This window comes from Pseudorca crassidens, chromosome 14 (assembly GCF_039906515.1).
Source record: "Pseudorca crassidens isolate mPseCra1 chromosome 14, mPseCra1.hap1, whole genome shotgun sequence".
NCBI classification, from domain to species: Eukaryota; Metazoa; Chordata; class Mammalia; order Artiodactyla; family Delphinidae; genus Pseudorca; species Pseudorca crassidens.
Genome location: NC_090309.1, coordinates 9,785,738 through 9,807,044, shown reverse-complemented (window position 1 = coordinate 9,807,044; position 21,307 = coordinate 9,785,738). Strand labels below are relative to the sequence as shown.

The 21,307-nt window shown below is 52.9% G+C and overlaps 1 protein-coding gene across 7 annotated transcripts in view; it reads right to left on the bottom strand.

Annotated features, from left to right (window-relative positions):
• The window catches only part of NEURL3 (neuralized E3 ubiquitin protein ligase 3), a 95,955-nt gene extending 83,221 nt beyond the window's left edge, over positions 1-12,734 (bottom strand). For 2 of the 7 annotated variants that reach the window (XR_010934357.1, XM_067704303.1), the window contains exons 1-2: positions 8,038-8,642; positions 6,995-7,066 (exon numbers count right to left, since the gene is read on the bottom strand). Coding sequence is in view for 5 of the 7 variants with exons in the window: in XM_067704303.1 (XP_067560404.1) it covers positions 6,995-7,066; positions 8,038-8,587 (622 nt within the window). In the remaining 2 variants the exon portion in view is untranslated. Of the gene's footprint in view, positions 1-4,561; positions 6,344-6,994; positions 7,067-8,037; positions 8,648-12,627 lie in introns of those variants that run through there. The other 5 variants (XM_067704301.1, XM_067704302.1, XR_010934356.1 and 2 more) reach the window with 5 other exon arrangements.
• Positions 12,735-21,307: the final 8,573 nt, after the last annotated feature.

Genomic DNA, 21,307 nt, shown 5'->3' with positions numbered 1-21,307 from the left:
GCCTGAGATAAACATTCCTGGCTGTCCTTGTTTGTCTCAACTGGTATCACGGTTTCAGGCAGCTGCAATGTTAAACAACTGAAGCTGATGATGTTTGACAAATGCCCTGGGAATAGGGGTTTTCCCATGGAGAGGGTTCCAAGTTGGGTTAAGTAATGACAACACCCTATAAATGAAGACTTTCCAGGGAAGTGTAGTACAGGCCAAACAGTGATGATGCTCTGGTGGTAGAGCTTTCTGAGGAGTTCCCAACACACCCTGTCCCCTCTGGTGGCTGCAAGGCTGCTGGTTTTTAAGGCTACCGTGGAGCTGAGGTTAGAGGGATGGGAGCAGGCCAGGTTAAACCACCACAAACCCCACTGCTCTTACCGAAATTGAGTAAATTCTCTTCGATAAACCTTGTTAGCCTTTGGTTAATATCCAGAGTTCTGGAAACGTTGAATTTTATAATCTTGCCAATATTTCTGTTGCTTTTATGGAGAAAAGCCTTTACAGAAGTCCTTATGCCACCACTCCAGAAGTCCCCCCCTCTGGTTATATCATTTCAAAGGCTTCGCTAGGTGTTAACTAATAAGGAGGCATTCGCTGGAAGTAGGATTAAAGTGCTACCCTCGCCTTGGAGGTATTTGGGTTTTAAAAAAAAAAAAAAAGACACTTCGGGCTTCCCTGGTGGCACAGTGGTTGAGAATCTGCCTGCCAATGCAGGGGACACGGGTTCTAGCCCTGGTCTGGGAAGATCCCACATGCCGCGGAGCAACTAGGCCCGTGAGCCACAACTGCTGAGCCTGCGCGTCTGGAGCTTGTGCTCCGCAACAAGAGAGGCCGCGACAGTGAGAGCCCCGCGCACCGCGATGAGGAGTGGCCCCCGCTCGCCGCAACTGGAGAAAGCCCTCGCACAGAAACGAAGACCCAACACAGCCAAAAATAAATAAATAAAATTAAAAAAAAAAAGACACTTAAAAGATGAAAAAAGTTGCCTTAGGATCCACAGGAATCATTCCAAAATACTGGGGTGATGTGGGGGCCGCCGGGACCACCCCCCAGACCCCGACCGCCAGCCCAGTGATCTGTTGGCTGCTTCTCCTGGGAGATGCCTTTTCCAGGGGAAGGAAGCTGCCGTATTTTGAGTACTTCCTCTAAGCTACAAGTTTCATTCATTCATTCACTATCCTCACAACGTACCAGCAAAGAAAATTATCTTATTTCCACTTTACAGATGAAGAAACTGAGGCTCACGTGACCAAGGTTAGAACACTCAAGGGTGGCAGAGAGGAGATCCCACTCCAGAGTGAAAGCTATTCTGGGGTCACCTAACCCAAAGTCTTGACCCTCTGGCTGGCCATGGTGCAGGGATGCCGTTTGTGGAGGTGCCCATCATCATGATCTTGGGCACAAGAGGTTCAAACTCCCTATTAGCTCTCTCCCTCGCCAGTCATGAAGCAGGAACCAGAGCAAAGTAACAGGTATGGCTTGTCCTCCTCCATCCCCCGCCACAAACACCGGCTGACGAGGGGGTCCCCAGGTCACCTCCTCCCTTCACTCAACAGCCAGAGCCTCCAGGAAGTCCTCACAAGTCAAGAGTGGCAAGGGCAGAGCCCGGTTGTAGCTGTAGGACTATCCCCTTCACATGCTCAGCAACACAGAGTCCAGAGTCCACAGGCCTGAGGGCCCAGACCCTGCCTAGTCCACTGCAAGCCCAAGATGTCTCTGTGGAGAAGAGGAAGGCATGTCCCCACGCCCCTGCAACCTGACCAGTCCCCAGCCCTACTCACTCCCACTGACTGCAACAGAGGGGACATACACATTACAAAATCATTCATAAAAGACAAACTTTATTTTGATATCTCAGAAACTGGCAAGGAAAGAAGCCCAATGGTAACAGCGCACTCTCACATGCTCACTCATCTTCAGATGCACGATCTCACTGGGACCTCACAACCGCCCTGCAAGGAAGGCGGGGCAGGTGGCTGCTGATCGCCTTTACAGAGGACTTGTTAAAGTGACCCAGCTTCCATACAGACTGTCAACATTCTACCAGGAGGACAGCGGCCAAGACGGCAGAGTAGAAAGACCCTGAGCTCATCCCCTCTCACGAGCACACCAAAATCACAACTATATACAGAACAACCATTGATGAAAAAGCCCAGACCTACCAGAAAAGATCTTCTACAACTACAGACATAAAGAAGGAACCATACTGAGATGGGTAGGAGGGGCAGACTCACCATATAATCAAGTCCCATGCCCTTGGGTGGGCAACCCACAAGCTGGAGAGGAACTGCAAAGGTTCCTCTCACAGGAGTAAGAGCTCTGAGCCTGATGTCAAGATCCCCAGCCTGAGGGTCGGGCACCGAGAAGACAAGCCCCCAGTACATTTGGCTTTGAAGGCCAGCAGGGCTTAATTTCCGGAGTCCCAGAGGACGGGGGGAAACAGGGACCTCACTCTTAAAGGGCGCATGCAAAATCCCACCCACGCTGGGACCCAGGGCAGAAGCAGTAACGTGATAGGAGCCTGGGCCAGACCTACCTGCTGGTCTCGGAGAGTCTCCTGGAGAGGCGGGGGCAGGGGGGCGGCTGTGGCTCACCCTGGGGACATAGACACTGACAGCAGATATTTTGGGGCACTCATCCTACCGCGTGAACACTGCTGCCGGTGGCTGCCATCTTGGCTCACTAACAGGCCAACACAAGCTTCGGGACACCTTGGACTCCATACCCAACTGTGTCAGGGACCAGCCCTTTCCCTCACCCCACCGGCAATCCGACACCAGCTCCAGGATCCCTGGGCTCTGCAGCCAGACTCCAGGACCCAGCTCTGCCTGCCAGTCATCTAGCACCAACCCTAGAACCTGGCTTCATCCACCAGTGGGCAGGCAACAACCCCAGAGTCTTCTGGACGCTAACTCTGCCCACCAGTGAGCCAACACTAGCCCCAGGGCCCCCTGGAGTTCCTCAGCCAGCTGCCGCATGACCAAGCCTTGCTAACCAGCAGCCAGCAGCGTGCACGCAGGGCAGGGCCAACCAAGCCTGTACCGGACTGCTCACGTAGTCAGCCTACCACAATGGAAGGACCCACACAGCCCTCTTAGGGGGAACCCCTAAAACATATAGCTTGGGTGATGAGAGGGGAGTAAGTACACTGCTGGCACACACAGGACGTCTCCTACAGGAGGCCACTTCTCCAAGGTCGAGAAATGTAACTAACCTACCACATACATAAAAATACAAATAGCACTTTAGACAAAGTGAGGCACCAGAAGAACACGTCCCAGACGAAGGAACAAAATAAAACCCCAAGAAGAAGAACTAAGTAAAATGGAGAGAGGCAACCTACTGAAGAAAAAGTTCAGAGCGGCGATCGTAAAGACGATCAAAACACTCGGGAGAAAAATGGATGCGCAGAACAAGCAGTTAGGGGTTTTCAACAAAGAGTTAGAAAATATAAAGAACCAAACAGAGACAAAGAATACAACAACTGAAACGAAAAATACACTAGAAGGAATCAACAGCAGACCAAATGATACAGAGGAACAGGTCAGTGAGTTGGAAGACAGAGTACTGGAAATCACTGCCACTGAACAGAAAAAAGAAAAAAGAATGAAAAGAAATTAGGATAGTTTAAGAGCCCTCTAGGACAACATCAAATGCACTAATATTCACATTATATGGGCCTCAGAAGCGGAAGAGAGAAAGGGGCTGAAAACATATTTGAAAACACAATAGCTGAAAAATTCCCTAACCTGGGAAAGGAAACAGTCACTCAAGTCTAGGACACACAGGGAGTTCCATACAGGATTAACCCAAAGAGGAACATACCAAGACACACTGTAGTTAAAATGGCAAAAATTAAAGACAGAGAATATTAAAAGCAGCAAGGGCAAAGCAACAAATAACATACAGGGAAATCCCATAAGGCTATCAGCTGATATGTCAACAGAAACTCTGCAGGCCAGAAGGAGTGACATGATATACTTAAAGTAATGAAAGAGAAAAACCAACAACCAAGAGTACTCTACCCAGCAAGGCTCTCGTTCAGACTCAATGGAGACATCAAAAGCTTTACAGACAAGCAAAAGCTAAAGGAGTTCAACACCACCAAACCAGCTTTACAACAAATGTTAAAGGAACTTCTCTAGGTTAAAAAGAAAAGGCCACAGCTAGCAACAAGGAAATTATGAAATGAGGAAGCTCACTGGTAAAGGCAAACATACAGTAAAGGTAGGAAATCATCCACACACAAAGCTAGTAGGGAGGTTAGAAGACAAAAGTAGTAAAATCATCTCTATCCACATAAGCAGCTAAGGGATACACAAAACAATTATATGCAAAATGCAATATCAGAAACAGTCATTGTGAGGGGAAGAGAGCACAAATGCAGGGTTTTTAAAATGCATTTCTTTTTTTTTTTTAATTGGGGTATAGCTGTTTTACAATGCTTTGTTAGTTTCTACTGTACAGTGAAGTGGAGTTACCTGTGCTATACAGCAGGTTCTCATTAGTTATCTATTTTATACATATTAGTGTATATATGTCAATCCCAATCTCCTAATTCATCCCACCTCCCCTTTCCCCCCCTTGGTGTCCATACGTTTGTTCTCTATGTCTGCTAAAATGTTTCAAATTAAGCAATCAGCAACTTGAAACAACCATATATATACATATATATGTATGTGTGTGTATATATATATATATGTATGTATGTATGGACTCATGGTAACCACAAACCAAAAATCATGGTAACCACAAACCAAAAATCTATAACAGATATACACACAAAAAAGAAAAAGGAATCCAAACATAACACTAAAGATAGTCATCAAATATCAAGAGAACAAAACAAGAAGAAAGGAAGAAAAAAGACCTACAAAAACAAACCCAAAACAATTAACAAAATGGCAATAAGAACACATATTGATAATTACCTTAAATGTAAATGGACTAAATTTACAACCAAAAGACAGAGTAGCTGAGGGATACAAAACCAAGACCCATATGTGCTGCCTTACAAGAGACTTATTTCAGATACAGAGACACACACAGACTGAAAAGATACATGCACCCCAATGTTCACAGCAGCCTTATTTACAATTGTCAAGATATGGAAGCAACCTAGGTGTCCATCAACAGACGAATGGATAAAGAAGTTATGGTATACATATACAATGGAATACTACTCGGCCATAAAAAAGAATGGTATTTTGCCATTTGCAGCAAAATGGATGTACTTGGAGGACATAATGCTAAGTGAAATAAGTCAGACAGAGAAAGACAAATACTGTATGATTTCATTTATATATGGAATCTAAAAAAATACAACAAATTAGTTAATATAACAAAAAAGCAGACTCACAGATATAGAGAACAAACTAGTGGTTACCAGTAGGGAGAAGGAACAGGGAGGGGCAATTTAGGGGTAGAGGATTAAGAGGTACAAACTATTAGGTACAAAATAAGCTACAAGGATATACTATACAACAGGGGGAAGACAACCAATAGTTCTATAATAACTATAAATGGAGTATAACATTTAAAAATTGTGAATCTCTACATTGTACATCTATAACTTATTAATACTGTATAACAACTATACTTCAATTTAAAAAAATAAATAAATAAACAAAATTCCACCCAGATGCTCCCTGCATCTGGTCCAGGCTCCTCAATACCCCGGGGTGGGCAGGGCTTCACCAGACACGCGCAGGTACCTTAACTTCCTTAGCCATAAAACCAGGGATCAGGCTGCCCCCTCTCTACACAAAGGCCCTTCTCATTGGCACATGTGGGTTCCTGGGACTCCAGTGTACCGAGGATTGCTAGGTTCATGGTGGCTGAACCAGGTGACCCGCCAAAAGCCTTGGCAGGCAAAAATGAACGAGGAGCTAGGCAGAGGGGTAAGAACCCCGCTGGCCCATTGCTGAGCCACTTTCTCCAGCCAGACGCCCACCAGGGAGGTAGTTCCGGTGTGGGCAGAAAGGGGCACCTCCTTGGTCCACTGGCCCCCTCCTGCTGAGGAGGGGGAAGAGCCATTGCGGCCCTGACTCTATCTCTCCGCCACACCTGTCGCTAACCAGGCTTTCTGACTCTTCTCCAGAAAGTGGGCAGAGCTGCACCTCGTCCCTTGGCAGGGGCCGGGCTCAGAGCCGAGCACCTACACCAGGGCCCAGAGCAGGAGGGTCCCAAGCCGAGGCCACCGCCTCAATCTCCCAGCGACACACGGGGCATTTGGCCGTGTCCCTGAAGACCCGCCAGGCACAGCAGCTGCAGAAGTGTGTGTGGCCGCAGGGGACAAGGCAGGTGTTGGCAGCCTGGTGGAAGCAGATGGCACACTCCTCTCCTGCTGTGGCTGGGAAAGGGGACAACAGAGGTCAGGGGCGCTTGGGGGCAAGGGGTGGGCAGCCCACTCATGATATAACCACAGGACAGAGAACTCTGCAGTCGGATTCTGAAGAATATTACCTTGTAAGAAAATGCTCACAATGTAATCAAGTGAAAAAGGTTGGGACGAAAACCATAAGGTACAAACATACATATAATAAGATTCCACTTTAGAAAAAAGGAAAACAAAGCACAAATAACTCCCCATATATAAGTCCACAAAATACTGGGAGGAAATCCACCTAACAGGTAATGCAAGGTTTGGGAGGTGTTTTTTTGTTTTTGTTTTACTTCCTTCTTTATCCTTTAATACGTATTTTATTTCTGTTTGGCAAATTACTATGAACGTGGATTGCTTTTTTAAAAGCAGACGGACAAAATAACACCTGTTCATGAATGTGCTCCAGTAACTTGTGAAGTTAGCCAATGTTCTAGAAGGCAGAGCTGTCAAATTGCTTTTAGGTTTCCAGGGGCGGAGCCAAATCTTTCTGGCCTAAAGCCCGTGGGAGACTTGATAGGACTTGGAAAGACTTAACTGAGTTCCCAGGGCTGGGGCCTCCCCCAGCTCCCCTAGTGCTGGAGTCCTGGGGAGTCCCTGGGGCTCGGGGAAGCCACTCACCTTTGAACTCAGGCAGAGCCTCATCACTGAGGACCCACGGCATGGCTGGGGTCGGGGCGCTGACTGTAGGATCTAAGGCAGAAAGGGAAAGTCAGGGCCTGGGGAAAGCAAAGTCAGGGTGTCCTCGTTCCCTCCCACCTCCCCAGCCCCTGCCCCTAAAGCAAAGTGTCCATCCCCTTTCTTTTCTGGGGTGCAATGCTGGAGCTCCAAGCTGGTCACCCAGCCCTGTGTGGCCGCCCCTTTCCCAGTTGAACCCAGCAGAGAATTTGTAGAACTGCAGGTTCCTCCTGCTAATCCGTCCTTCCTTTAGACAGCTCCCCTCTGCCCTACTTGCGCTGCTTGAGCGGAGACCTTCCTCATTATTCACGGTCCCAACCCAGATGTGCTTCAAAATCCCCCAGGAGGGAAAACAGGTGCTTGGGGCTCCACTCCAGACCTACCAATTCAGGGGCTCCAGAGGTGAGGCTCCAGCAGCTGTGACAAGCAGTGTGAAAAACAAACGCGCGGGGGTGTCTGGAAAGCTGGTGCAGGCCCATGGAACACCAGCCCAGAATGCCAAAATTTCTTTTTATGAGTGTTCCTATCTCCTTCCTCTCCTGAAATCCTCTCTCCTTTCAGGTGGTCCTTGTTTCCCCACCCAGTGCCTGAACATCTCACCTTTGCCCCCCAGGCTGCCTTCCTGCTCTCCTCTAACTCTCACACTTATGTTCCCTTTGTTGCCACCCCTGTCTCAGCAAACTCCTACTTAGACTGCAAAGCCTAGCCCCCAAATTTCTTCCTTTGTGAAAGAGATTAGCCCTCTAACAGATGTTTGGGGTGCTGAGCACGTCTTCTCATTCTTCAGAGATGAGGCTGCCCTCCCTATGACTAGGTCTTGTCCCCAGTGCCCATCTTCATACCCTGACATGAGCTGATGGAAAAACTGGCTGCATATGAATGAAACAACAGTTCTCCCCGCGGCTCTGGATGCCCGTGAAGTACCGCCCGAGCCTCCACCTACCCCCGCCCAGGGGAGGAGCCTGGGTCCCCACCCGTGGCCTCACCCAGCAGTTCGATGGCCTTCGTGGTCCCGTACACATCCATCACGGCCCAGAGCGGGGCGCCCATGAGCACGTCCTTACGCAGCAGGAGCCGGGGGCCCGCGTTTACCTGGGCGAAGAGCCGGCCCAGGCGGTTCACCCAGAAGCGCACCACGTCCCCGGTGAGCCCGCAGCCATCGGGCAGCATGGCCGCCCACGTCGGGCTCTGCTGCTCCAGGTCCGGGCACACGAAGGGGGGCAGGCCGGACGCGGTCACCCGCTCGGGGTCCAGGCGCGTGAAGCCCACGCGGAGGCCCCCAACCCAGCCGCACTCGTGACACAGCACGCGCAGCTCCACGCGCTCTCCGGGCCTCACCGGCCGCTGGCTGAACACGATGCCATCACGGAATGTGGCGCGCCTGCGCGCGGTGCTCCGCTGCGCGTCCAGACGCACCTGCGCGCCCACGGCCTCGGCGTGGAAACGGAGCGCCTCTCGGGGCATCTCGGCGTCTACGGGGGCGGGAGGTGTCAGTGCGGGGCGGGGCGGGCCGGAACCACGGGCTGCAAAGGCCATCACAGCACCCCCCACTCCCAGGGGAGGGGGCGTTTCCACCAGCCCTCGCTCTCCGGTGCCACTGTCCCCGCTCTTCCCCCACCACCTCTCCCCACCCCCACCCCCCCACCTCTCCCCACCCCGACATTAGAACCAGTGAGGAGCCCGCTTTGCCTATCAGGGATCTTAGTTCCCTCGTGAATCTCCCCAAGCCTCAGTTCCCCTCCCGTAGGGAATGTTGTAAAAATTAAAGGAACCGCAGTTCCTTTAATGGCAGCACCGGCTCTGGATACCTGGTAATGGCTCTTATTGCCGTTAACTAGAAAGAGCAGGTTTTAGAACGGTAGACAGAATATGACCCTGGTTTTGACACATACGTTTATACGTTTACTATATACATGTATATCTCATCTGTTTCTAGAAACAGCCTGAAAGGAACTGGACTGACATGCTGTGTGTATGGTCGTCTCTGGTGCTGTGTTTTCCTCTCTGCTTGTGTGACTTTCTGATTTTCCCACAGAGAACCCGCGTGACTTGTGAAGCCCATGGACCCCAAAGAGGGTGACTTTCTTGTCCTGGGAGAGAAGGTGCCTGGCAACTCCCAATCCAGTGAGGGGGCAAAGCCTGCAGAGGGGGAGTCCCAGGTCAGCCCCTCAGAATCGTGGGCTGGGCCCAGCCAAGTCCTGGGTAGGCTTTGAAATCACGGGATTTCCTGACCTGACTCCACTTGGCAGCCGGGAAGGTTAAGTTCCTTGCTGGGCAGCTCTTTCTCTCAGCCCCAGAGGCCTGGAGGAAGCTGGCAGAGCTTTCTGCCCCCAGAACGGCTCTTATCTCCATAGGCCTTATCTCTCTCTCCCCATCCCCTCCTCCTCCCCTCCTGGCCCTGCTCTTTCTGGGTTGGAAGAGGGAAATAGAAAATTAAAAGAGGTGAATTCAGTCAAAACTTGAGCCAGGCAGTGGTTAAGAATCCGCCTGCCAATGCAGGGGACACAGGTTCGAGCCCTGGTCCGGGAAGATCCCACATGCCGCGGAGCAACTAAGCCCGTGTGCCACAACTACTGAGCCTGCACTCTAGAGCCCGCGAGCCACAACTACTGAGGCCACATACCACAATTACTGAAGCCTGTGCGCCTAGAGCCCGTGCTCCGCAACAAGAGAAGCCACTGCAATGAGAAGCCCGCGCACCACAACAAAGAGTAGCCCCCGCTCACTGCAACTAGAGAAAACCCGCGCACAGCAACGAAGACCCGATGCAGCCAAAAAAAAAAAAAAAAAAACACTTGAGCCAGACCCCAGCCCTCCTCTCTGACACCCACATGCCTGCAAGTTTCCAGCCCAGCACAAGGAGGGGAGGCTCCTGGTCAGGCACAAGGGACAGCCTTAAGGTCACAGTGAATCCATCCCTGACCTCCAAAGGCCAAAGACAAGCCTGGCACGGTTCCCTCACCCAACGTGTGAGGGACAAGCGCTCACCCTGGCTCGGGGGGCCTCTGAACCCACCCTACTATCCAAGCTCACCCCTCCCTCAGCCTCACCCACGCCCCTGCCCACGCCACCACCCCTTCCTGGAATGCCCTGGTCTCTCCCTCCCTTCCCAAAGGGTTGGCCCAGCCAGAGTTGAGGGTCCTGACATCAGGTGGATCTGTCCTTGCATCCACTCAAGTTGCTGGGGCAGCCAGGAGACCCTGTGGAGGGCAGTGAGGACCGACACCCGGATTCTAGCCGCGGCTCTGCTGCGGACCTAGGCAGGTTACTGCCCCTCTGGGTTTGGTCCCTTATCCACAGTGGGAATGATGTGCCTGACAGCCCAGGCCTGGAGTCTCCAGGCACTTGTCTGGGGATCCTGAACGTGAGGACTTCAGTGCCCACCTGGACAGGCGTCGGGCTGGGAGCGGGGGGCAGGTGGGGCTCCTGATGCAATCAGCCGTAACCCACCCTGGAGGGTGGGGGCCACCCCCCTCACTTGGCTGGGTCACCGCCCAACCCTGAGGTCGGGACTGGAGGGGAGCCCTGGAGTGGGCTCGGTGTGGGTGGTGAGCAGGACCCTAAGCCTCTCCACACACCACCGCATCCAGCCCTGCCACCACGCGGCAAGGCCTGACAGCGGTGAGCAGCAAGGGCAGAGCTGGGCTTCGAACAGGGATCACCTCAGCCTCACCCAGTGCAGCCCCTGCAGGGAAAGGGGCCCACCCTCGGGTCGGGGCGACGGGAGACCCATCAGGCCCCGCTCGTGGCCCGAGACGGTACCCAGTGGAGATGACCCTGTCCTGGCCGACAGCTGACTCCCCTCCCTCGGCAAGGGGTCAGTGGATGGAGTCCCCCCCAATCCCCCGCACAGCTGCCGTGGACAAGGGCTGACGCAGGCAGGATTGGCTCTGGGGACAGTGGGATGGGGCATGGGGGGAAGCAGAGGAGCCAGGGAAATCGGCCTGTGGGAGCTATGTCCTCATGTCACCAAGTAGAGGAGGGAGGCTGAGAGGACACAAGTGCTGCACAGGACACCAGGGGCCAGTGGACTGTGCTCCCTTCTCCCAGCTGCACAGGCCGAGGTTGAGTGGCACTGACAGCCACCCTTGTCCTGCCGGCCGGGCAGAGAGCCTGCAAGACTGCATCCGCCTGCGCGGCCCCTTCCTCTGCTTTGCATGGGGCTCTGCGCCTGAGTTTGGAGTTGGCTCTGGGTGGCGTCTCCTTCCACTGGGCAGGCTGGCAGGGCTCCTCCCATTCTTTGACCCAGGCTACCCAGTCCCCCCCGCCCCGCTCCTGGGCCGGGGAGAGGCAGAGGTGGGTACAGGCCAAGTGTGGCTCTCCAAGTGGGCCTGTCCCCAGCCGGCTGGGCAGGGGGTTCTGAGCTCCTCATGCCCGTAGGTGGCTGTTCTTCTCATCAGCCGCATTTTCAGGCAGCATCCTGAGGCTCCAGAAGCTGAGTGGCCCATGGAGGACCCTCCCCAGTTACGCCGCCTGACTCCTTCACTCCCCCACCGTGCACTGGGCTTGGCAACGAGGACTCCCTGGGCTGCTGGGGCTCAGGGAGCACAGTCATGGCCTTCTGGATGTCCCACCCGCTGGACAGGTGGATTCCAACCCGAGAATCTTCGCAGCAAGGCTCTTGGAATCTAAGTGACCTGGGGTCAGGCCCCCATGCAGTGAGGACCTCCCTGGGTCTTCATTGTCATCACCGCCCCTCCAGCCATCCAGCCTCTCCTGGCACCGGGCACCCACTAAGTGCCTTCCAGTCTCCCCACCACCCCACAGAGAAGCACTCTAAGGAAACGGAGCATGGGGAGGTGTTGGTGCAGCCAGAAGTGAGGGATCCCGGGCCACACCCCTGCGCTGCCCCCTTCGTGGCACCATCATCGCCTGGAATCCAAACAGTTGCCACTGCAGCAGCAGCATCGGTGTCTCCTGCCGCCTGGGAGGGAGCGGAGCCCAGGCTCTGGAAGCAGGAACGCGCGGGCTGGCTCTCTGCTGGTAAAAGACCCGGTTCTCCATCTCCTGCCCCGCACACTAAGGGAACGCTGTGGCCTCAGGTGAGGCTGGCAGAGAACCACGGTGCCTGGTGACCTTGTGGTTCGTGCTTCTGGCAGCTCTGTAACTGGCAAGGCGTGTTGCTTGGCCCCCCAGCCTGCGGGTGAGGAAACTGAGGTCCCAGGGAGAAGTGACTCACCCAAGGTCCCACAGGTCCATGGGGCAGAGCTGGGACCCCTGGTCTTCCACCAGGCCCCCTACACTCTACCCTGTTCCCACCCCAGCCACTCTTCACTCTGCACAACAGGATCTGAAGGCAAATGGGTCATGTGGGTCGTCGCATCACTGCAGGGATTCTGGACCCGAGTCACTCAGCCTCTCTTGGATTCTTGCAAGGAAAGGAAGTTCGCTACCTCGCTGCCTCCTAATAGCTCACTACCTAGGTCAGCCCAGCCTGTATCAGAAACTCCTCCTGAGCGATATTTACACTGATTCTACCTCTGCCTCCCGAGACTCCTTCCCCAGCAATAACACAGAGCACCCCCTCTGCTTCCTGCACTCCTGGTCCAGGGACCAAGCGCGGGGCTCCCACTTACCAGCCTGGCAGCAGATCTGAGCCCCCATCAGCCTGGGGTCCTCGGACACTGGTGCCTGGGTCTGAAGAAGGTCGGTGGACAGGTTTCCGAAGGATTCAGCAGGTCCCCTTGTCATGGGCCGGGATCATATTACACTGTTGATGATTAATTAGAGATTGCAGTCACAGGTTGCCATGTCCAGGGAGTTTCCTGATGACTTCCTCTGGCTTGCAACAGGCCCGCTGCAGCTGGCTGGCCTGGAGGAAGCGGACACTGAGGAGGTGGCCTGGGTAGGATTTGGGTAGATTTCTCTCTTACTTTTGGCCAGTTGCCCTCAACCCGGCTGTGCATTATAATTGCCTGAGTCACGTTAATAAGTACCTGTCCCCAGACCTGCCCCCAGAGACCTTGATCCCAGTGGCCTGGGGTGGGACCCAGCACCGGCATGTCTAAATAGCACCCCAGGGACTTCCCTGGTGGTCCAGTGGTTAAGACTCCGTGCTCCCACTGCAGGAGACACGGGTTCGATCCCTGGTCAGGGAACTAAGATCCCAGAAGCCGTGCAGCGTGGCCAAAAAGTAAAAACTAAAATAAAATAAAAAACAAACTAATAAGAATAAAAGCACCACAGATGATTCTAATGTACAGCCGGGGTAGCAATGATTCACTGCTACTGACCCCAGCATACAGGAGGCGCTTAATCAGTGTTGGTGAAGTGGACTGAATTGAATTAGCTGCATTCCAGGACCTGTGAAGTTGCCCCAGGCCTGGGTCTCCGGCCAAGAGGAGAGGGCCCAGCAAAACGGAAAGGGAGAGGTGTCTATCGCTCCTCAGCTTTGCTGGAGCTGGAATTCCACTTCCCAGAATCCCCCACAAAACGCAGAGAGTCCCGCAGGAGGTCATGCCCAAGGCCTTGCTCCCAGGGTGTTAGAGGTGGAAAAGAGGTCAGAGATCTTCTGCCCCTTCCATGAGAGAAACTGAGGCTGGTGACGGGAAAGTGGCTTTTGCTCTAACAGAGCGCCTCTCAGACTGCAATGTGCACGTGAACCTAGCGCGGGGATCTTATTCAGATGAAGATTGATTCAGAAGCTCTGGGGCACCTGTGGGATTCTGCTTCTCAAACAAGGTGGTTCTGCAGACCCCACTTTAGGTGACAAGCCCTAGGTTAGTTTGGAGGCATGCGGGTACCCTGGCCCTCGACCTCCAGGCTAAGGCCCTCCCAAGACCCTCAGTAGAGCCCCCTCAGTAGTGTTTGTTAAATGAAGTCCAAGTATTAACTTGCTAATCCTCATGGCAACTTCTTGAAAAGGTTCTATTTATTGTAGTCATTCTCATTTTATAAATGGGGAAACTGAGGCACAAAGAGGTGAAGCAACTTGTCCACAAATACAAGTGACAGGCCAGGGCGTGGCCCAGGCTGTTTGGCTGGAGAGCGGGTGCCCTACCCGCCATGATGTGCCGCCTCCACCATCCTCTTTCAGGCCACGGCTCCTCTGGGCATTTTAACGTCTTCCCGTTCAACTGACACTAGTAGGGAGAGTTGCTGACTGGTTGCCCGAGTGTGAGGCAGAGGCCATCCCACGATGGAGACTGCACCCTACTCTCCCTTCCAGGCCACCCACCTGGCCGCAAGGCCTCTGCAAACGTTTGTTCCTGGAAGGCAATGACTGGCCCTCCAAGAGAAGGGCAGTCTCTGAGGCGCCCCCTGCTGGCTGTAGCAGGTACTGCAGGAGGTGCGAGCCCGTGAGCCCTCAGAAATAGGATGGGCGCCCCCAGGACCAGAGGTCAGAGGGGCTGAGGCTTCTGAGACCTCTGCCCCTCTTCCCCCCACCTTGAAGGTCCCCACAGTCCCTCCCTCCCCACCCAGGGTCCCCTCACTAGCAGTCAACTCTCAGTTTGCCCAGACCCCCATCATTACAAAGGGCTGTCCCACAGGTCATCTCCTAAGATGCCTCAAGTGCTCTGAGAAGCTTCTGGACAGCTGCTTCAGCCTCCACCACACAGCCGAGGAAGCTGAGCTCTTGCCCAGGGTTCACGCCAGCCTGCAGTCAAGCGGAAGTGGGAAGCCAGTGGGAATCCAGACCAACCTGGGACCCCGCTAGGCAGCCCAGCCCCTGGTGTCTCCTGAGGCCCCTTGCCTGTGCTCAACTGTTCTCCATCAAGCCAAAATTTCGGACGGCAGGGGGCTGCCAGGCCTGGAGACCAGCCCCTAGAACAATCAGGGCCGTGTGCACAGGAGGCGGTCAGCAAGGATTTGTCAGTGCCAAACAGTGCAGTGTTGCAGTTTCTTTAAAAATTGTCCATCAGCTTACCTAACAACCCAGCAATTCCACTCCTGGGTGAATACCTGACTGATTTTGAGTGAGCTGATGAATGGTCCTGCATCCACACTCCCTTGGAAAAACCTCCGCCCTGGAAGCCAGAGGGCTTGGCTAGCACTGCCACCTGGTGGAGAGAAATGGAACTGACCGTGGATCTGATACCCTGGAAGGAAATGGTTGGGACCGCAGTGGCTCCCAAATGTGTCCCCCCGCAGTGGCTCTCTCTGCCCACTCGCTTCCTGCCAGTGAGCCCCCTAGCACTTCCGGGGGTCAATCAAATCCTCTTGGTCAATAGCTGGACCCGACCCAGAGGTCCAGAGGTCAGAGAGGGAGGCTAGGGCGTGCCCACAAAGTAGCCAGCCCCGAGTTAGGTCTGTGCTCTTACGTCCACACACTTCTGCTCCGTGCAGATCTTCCTGGGCCCTGAATTTGCTACAGCTTCCACTGCCCTGGGCCCCCTGGCTCCTGCCGTGCCGGCACTAGAGCATCCTCCACCCTGTGAGTGTGAAGCCCGCCGGAGAGGGGAGCCGGGGTGGGGACGGGGGAGAGGAGGCACCGCTGCAAGGCCAGTGTGGCAGCTCAGAGATGAGGGAAAGGGGGAAGGGAGAGGCATGCCCTCTCCCCTTTTGGTTTCCTGTTTTCCTTCTCCCTGTGCCTACCTTGGGGCTGATAGGAGGACTGAAGTGTGAGTGCTTGGCACAGGCAAAGGAACTGTCAGTAGATATCAGCTCTTACCATTAAAGGAGCAGTAAGGGCCGCCCCTTACTGAAGGGGACATCAGTGCCTTTCCTGGGGCCTTGCGAGTGCCCTACGGTCTTGCTGCTGCGGGGCAGGGTACCCAGAGCCCCATGTGAGCTCGCTGGGGAGTGAGTCACCAGCACTGTGCATCTCCAGGGCCCTGAGGACCTCTGACCCAGCAGCCCCTGGCTCGGCCAAACCTCCCAGGCAGGAGCCCCAGCAGCCCAGGCTGGTGGATCGGGAAGGGAGATATGTACGTGCCAGGACACAGCCGAGCAGGAGGGTGAGGGCCAGCCGTGCGCCCCACAGACATGACTCTAAGGAGACCCAGCCCCATTTTGGAAAATAAAAAAAACATAACAATTGCTGGCGCAGAGGGAGAAAGTCCAGCCAGCCATCATGAGCAGAGCAGTGGCCCACATACGTTTGCACGAGCCCAGCGTACGGCATGGGCAACGTCCAGCCAGGAAAAAAGGCCCGGCTTGGAGTCTGAGTGGACAGGACCCCACCGCTCAGCCCAGAAATCCCCCCTTGCATTTAGAAGGCCAACCTAGCCCTTAACCCCAAAATGATCTCAGACAGAACTTTGGAGAAACTAACATGTCAGGGACAAGCACAGGAATAAAGGCCCTCAAAGGACACGGAGAGGGACGTCAGAGACACGGGAGGTGCAAGGAGCGTGACATCCCGAAGCTAAGGATGGGCGAGGGGAAGGAGCAGGAGGCTGCCAAGCTCACCCCAGGTGTCCGGCGGGATGGCAGCTGGGAAGAGGCCATGGGTTTGTCGGGAAGGAGGTGAGTGGTTGGAGAGGAGGGGTGGAGGCAGAAGCCAGTGGCAGCTGCTGGAGACATGGGTTCGTATGTGTACCTGTATCTGATAGGCTGTGAGGGCAGCTGCCCGTGACAGAGGCTCAAAATTGCTCAAGACTGAGGTTCATTTCCTTCCAAGTCCAAGTCTGGAGGGTGGGGACTCCGCTCTATGAAGTCATCATACCGGCCAGGCCACTTCCAACTTTTGTTTATCCTCCCTGGGGTCCTGCTCTCTCCACCTGGCCCAGAGTGCTTGCCCCATAGCCATGGGCAGCAGCAGGAGGAAGGGGCCCAGGTAGGGCACAGCTTGCTCCTTCCCTTTTAGGGCACAGCCAGGAAGGTTCACACAACCCCTCTTACTTCAGCTCACCTCCCACTGGCCACATCCAGCTACAGGGACTAGGAATATAGCCTTTATTCTGGAAAGTTCTGTGCCCATCTAGGAATGGGAGCCAGCCATTATCCTAGGAGAGAAGGAGAGAATGGATATTGGAGCGGGGGGAGCAATCACAGGGTGCAGGGAAAAGGGGGTGGCAGCTAGGGGGAGGGGTGAAGGGAAGAGAGAGCTTTGAGCATGGAACACCTGCGAGCAAGGGTGCAGAGATGGGACCCCAGAGGTCTGGCACCAGAGTGGTCTCCGGCCTATTCTACCTCCCTAGGGGCCTCTCCACCCTCCCCTTGAGCTTTCAGACACAGGATAAGAACTGACCCATTCCCCCCTCCCCGGGTATGAAGGGGTTAACAGCAGGGTGTCTCTGCCCTCGCTGGGCTGTGCACCCATTGACTTCTGCCGCCTCTCGCAGCTTCCCATTATGTGTGAAAACATGCACGAGGGAAGGAAGACAGGTCCTCGAATTCTGTCTTGTGGGTCTAGCTCATCCTGAGGGTTGATTTTGAGGGCAGGGTGGGGGGCTTTTTGGTAACAACTGCAGACAAGTGCTCCGGGCATCCCCCTGCACTTCATTCTCTCCATCTGTGAGAGGACGCGCATCCCTTGTGTGTGCGGCCTTACCAGGAACTTCGTTAACTCATTGAGTCCTTCGGTGGGACAGTCAGCAGACCTTCCCAGGGTCCTGTGCTAAGTACACAGGATAGCTTAGTGCCATCACAGAGCTGGGTCTCTGCCACCACTGGCCGTGTGACCTGGGTGCATTTCAGATGGGGAAACTGAGGCTCAAGCTTGAGTAGCTAGTAGAGGTTACACCGGAACTGATTCCAAAGTTCTCCACCCCTTTAATAATTCTAAAATAAAGATAACTAGTCACCTGAGTAAATGTCCCAAAGGCGTTTGAAAAATGTGCCGAAGTTCAGTACATGGAGGGACTTCCCTGGTGGTCCAATGGTTAGGACTCTGTGCTTCCACTGCAGGGGGCCCGGGTTCCATCCCTGGTCAGGGAACTAAGATCCTGCATGCTGCACGGTGTGGCCAAAAGAAAAAAAAAAAAAAAAAAACCAAAAGAATGATGCTGTCAAAAGTAGAAATGTGTACAATAAATTCTACTATCAAGTGAAATATTAAAAAAAAAAAAAAAAGCTCAGTACATGTTCTTGGCACCATGTATATTTTTAACCACATTTCCTTGTTCTCAGGTGTGTTCCGGAGAGATGAGATGGCTAAACCTCAGGCTTCTGGGTAAGCAAGGTGTTGCCTCTGCGGATGGAGCCTGTGTTTGTGGGGCCCATCTGTGAGCTCCCCCAGGCCTCACCCAGTGGGCTGTGCTGCTCAGAGCGGAGGTAAAACTCCAGAGAGGAACCCAGTGCCTCCCCTCAAAGACTCCAGGGACCCCAGGGAGAGGTTAACAAAGTACCCTCCCCCTCCCCCCAGTTCTTGCCCATTGCCTCCTTCTGCTGAATCCTCCTCTCCTGTCTCCTTTCCTGTGGACGTTTTCTTCCCTGTAGCCCAGCACACCCCAGATAGGCTCTTTTTCTTTGATTTTCCTCAGGTACCACTGACCCAGGCGTTTGTGAGCGACTTGAAGGTAGCAGTCACCGGGTACGTGATGGGGGAGTGGGGATTTACAGTGCTGCTTGGCACAGAGAACAAAGTTAAACCAAAGCCCAATCAAACGGTATTTTCGCGGTCCTGTTTCTGCCCCTGGGGTGTCTCACTGTTCCTACTGTACAAGCCTCGAACTCCCTTCGTACACCAGGTCTTTCCGCCCACTCCCACACCTGGCGGCCTGAGGGATCTTAGCTCCCCGACCAGAGATCGAACCCATGCCCCCTGCAGTGGAAGCACGGAGCCCTAACCACTGGACCGCCAGGGACGTCCCTACCCCCAGGCCCTTTATTCTTCCCCTCTCCTCACCCTGCCGTCTCTGTTTATTTCTCACGCAGAGATGTTCAGCTCTCCCTCTGAACCGATACTCTCCTCAGGACCAGTTTTTCAGGCCCCCAAACCCCCCCACCAGGGGCTCCGCCAAACACCAAGACCACTGCTTTCAGGTTCTGGCAACACCATGGACAGAAATAACACTGAGAAAACACTGAGAAATTCAGAATAGACATTCGAACCACAGGAGAATTTGTAAAAAGGGTGGGGAGACAACCCGGTATTGAGTGTATAGAGAAGACTGGGTGTCAGAATTGAGCTTTGACCCTGGCCACACAGGGTCAAGAGGTATGGCCTTAAGAAGAAAAGGAACTGTGGGACTTCCCTGGTGGCTCAGCGGTTAAGAATCTACCTGCCAATTCAGGGGACACAGGTTCGAGCCTTGATCCAGGAAGATCCCACATGCCATGGAGCAACTAAGCCCGTGCGCCACAACTACGGAGCCTGCGTGCCACAACTACTGAAGCCTGTGTGCCTAGAGCCCATGCTCTGCAACAAGAGAGGCCACCGCAATAAGAAGCTTGCGCACTGCAATGAAGAGTAGCCCCTGCTCACCGCAAGTAGAGAAAGCCGCGGCCAGGAACATAGACCCAATGCAGCCAAAAATAAATAAATAAATACATTTTAAAAAAGAAGAAGAAGAAAAGGAACTGAGACCGCTATATAAGCTAGAACCCTGGAAAGGCTGCCTTTCAGGAAAGAATCTACTCAACAACCTAGGCAATGGACAGTAAATCTGGTTTTGCCTTATGGCTCTGGGCGGGAGAAAAGATTCCTGGGAAAGATCAGAGCTGAAAACCCAAACTATGCATGGAGGTGGCATCCAAACTTACACTCTCCATGGGGCGAAGCATTCCCAAGCTGAAAAATTTACACAAAAATACTCCCCTGATGAGCCCTTGGAGCAGTTGGCATGAAAAAATACAAAACAGACCTCTGAGGCCATTGTCACAGCCCAGGACACACAGGACTCCCACAGAGCAAAACAATCTCACTGAAGAGGAGCTCACAAACACCAATTAAATCACACAAAGAAACTATCTACCATGAGAAAGAGTCAGCAGTACAGCAAATAGGAACATCATCTCTGAGAACTTGGGGTAACAGGACAAGCTGAAAGAGATCAAATCGGTATGTTAAAAATTAAACATGTGAAGGGAGGAATAAAAATGACAGTGAAAGAGCAGGCTACTATGAAAAAGATTTGAAAAGGAGGAAACAGATTTGAAAAGGAAGCAAGGAAATGAAAGACATAGACACTGAATTTGTAAACAGATTGGACAGGCAAGCCAGCAGATTAGACATAGTCAAATTGACTGGAAGGCAAACCTGAGAAAATTAATCAGAATGCAACACTCTGGCAAAGGACTAGAACATTTGAAAGAAAGGTTGAGACATAGATGCTAAAATGATATGGTTCAATATACAACAAATAGAAGTTGCAGAAGAAAAAATCAGAATGAATGGGACAGGAATAATATTTGCAATATTCAAAGCAAAAATGGATGAAAAATTTCTAGAATGGAAAAAAAGGCATGAATCTTCAGATTGAAGAGGCACACTGAGTCCTAGGCAGGATCAATAAAAGTCAATCCACATAGGAGAAAAGGGAACCCTCCTGCACTGTTGGTGGGAATGTAAATTGATGCAGTCACTATAGAAAACAATATGGAGGTTCCTCAAAAAATTAAGAATAGGGCTACCATACAATCCAGCTCTTCCTCTTCTGTGCTTTTATCCAGAGAAAACAAAAACACTAATTCCAAAAGATATATGACCCCCATGTTCACTGCGGCATTAATTACAATAGCCAAGATATGGAAACAACCTAAGTGCCCATCGATGGATGAATAAAGATGTGGTTTATGTATGCAATGGAATATTACTCCGCCATAAAAAAGATGCAATCTTGCCATTTGCGACACACGGATGACCTCGAGGATCTTGTGCTAAGTGAAATAAGTCAGATAAAGAAAGACAAATACTGTATGATTTCAATCCTATGTGGAATCTAAAAACAAACAAAAACAAATTAAATGAACAAACCAAACCAAACAAAAACAAACATGTAGATACATAGAACAGACTAGTGTTTACCAGAGGGGAAGTGGGGCGGGGGAAGCCAGGGGCAGGTGAAATGGGTAAAGGGGTCAACTGTATGGTGACAAGTGGAAACTAAACTTGCTGGTGAGCACACTATAGGGTAAACAGAAGCTGACATCTACATCGCCATCGGGTGGGCTGTGTGGAGCGAGAAGTGGAGAGACTGAGCTGGACGGGGACCCTGGAGGGACTGAACACAGACGAGGATTAGAGAAAGCCTTTGTCCCCAGCCCAGAAACCAAAGCCTACGGTGTCCCGCCCTGGGTCTGGAAGACCCTGCCCGCCCCAGGGCCGGATGCAGCTCTGCCCAGCCCTGAGAAGAGGGCTGTCAGCCTAGAGACCCCATGAGGCTGACTTCTCACACATCAATCTCACTGTCTTCACGTCAACACCAAGAA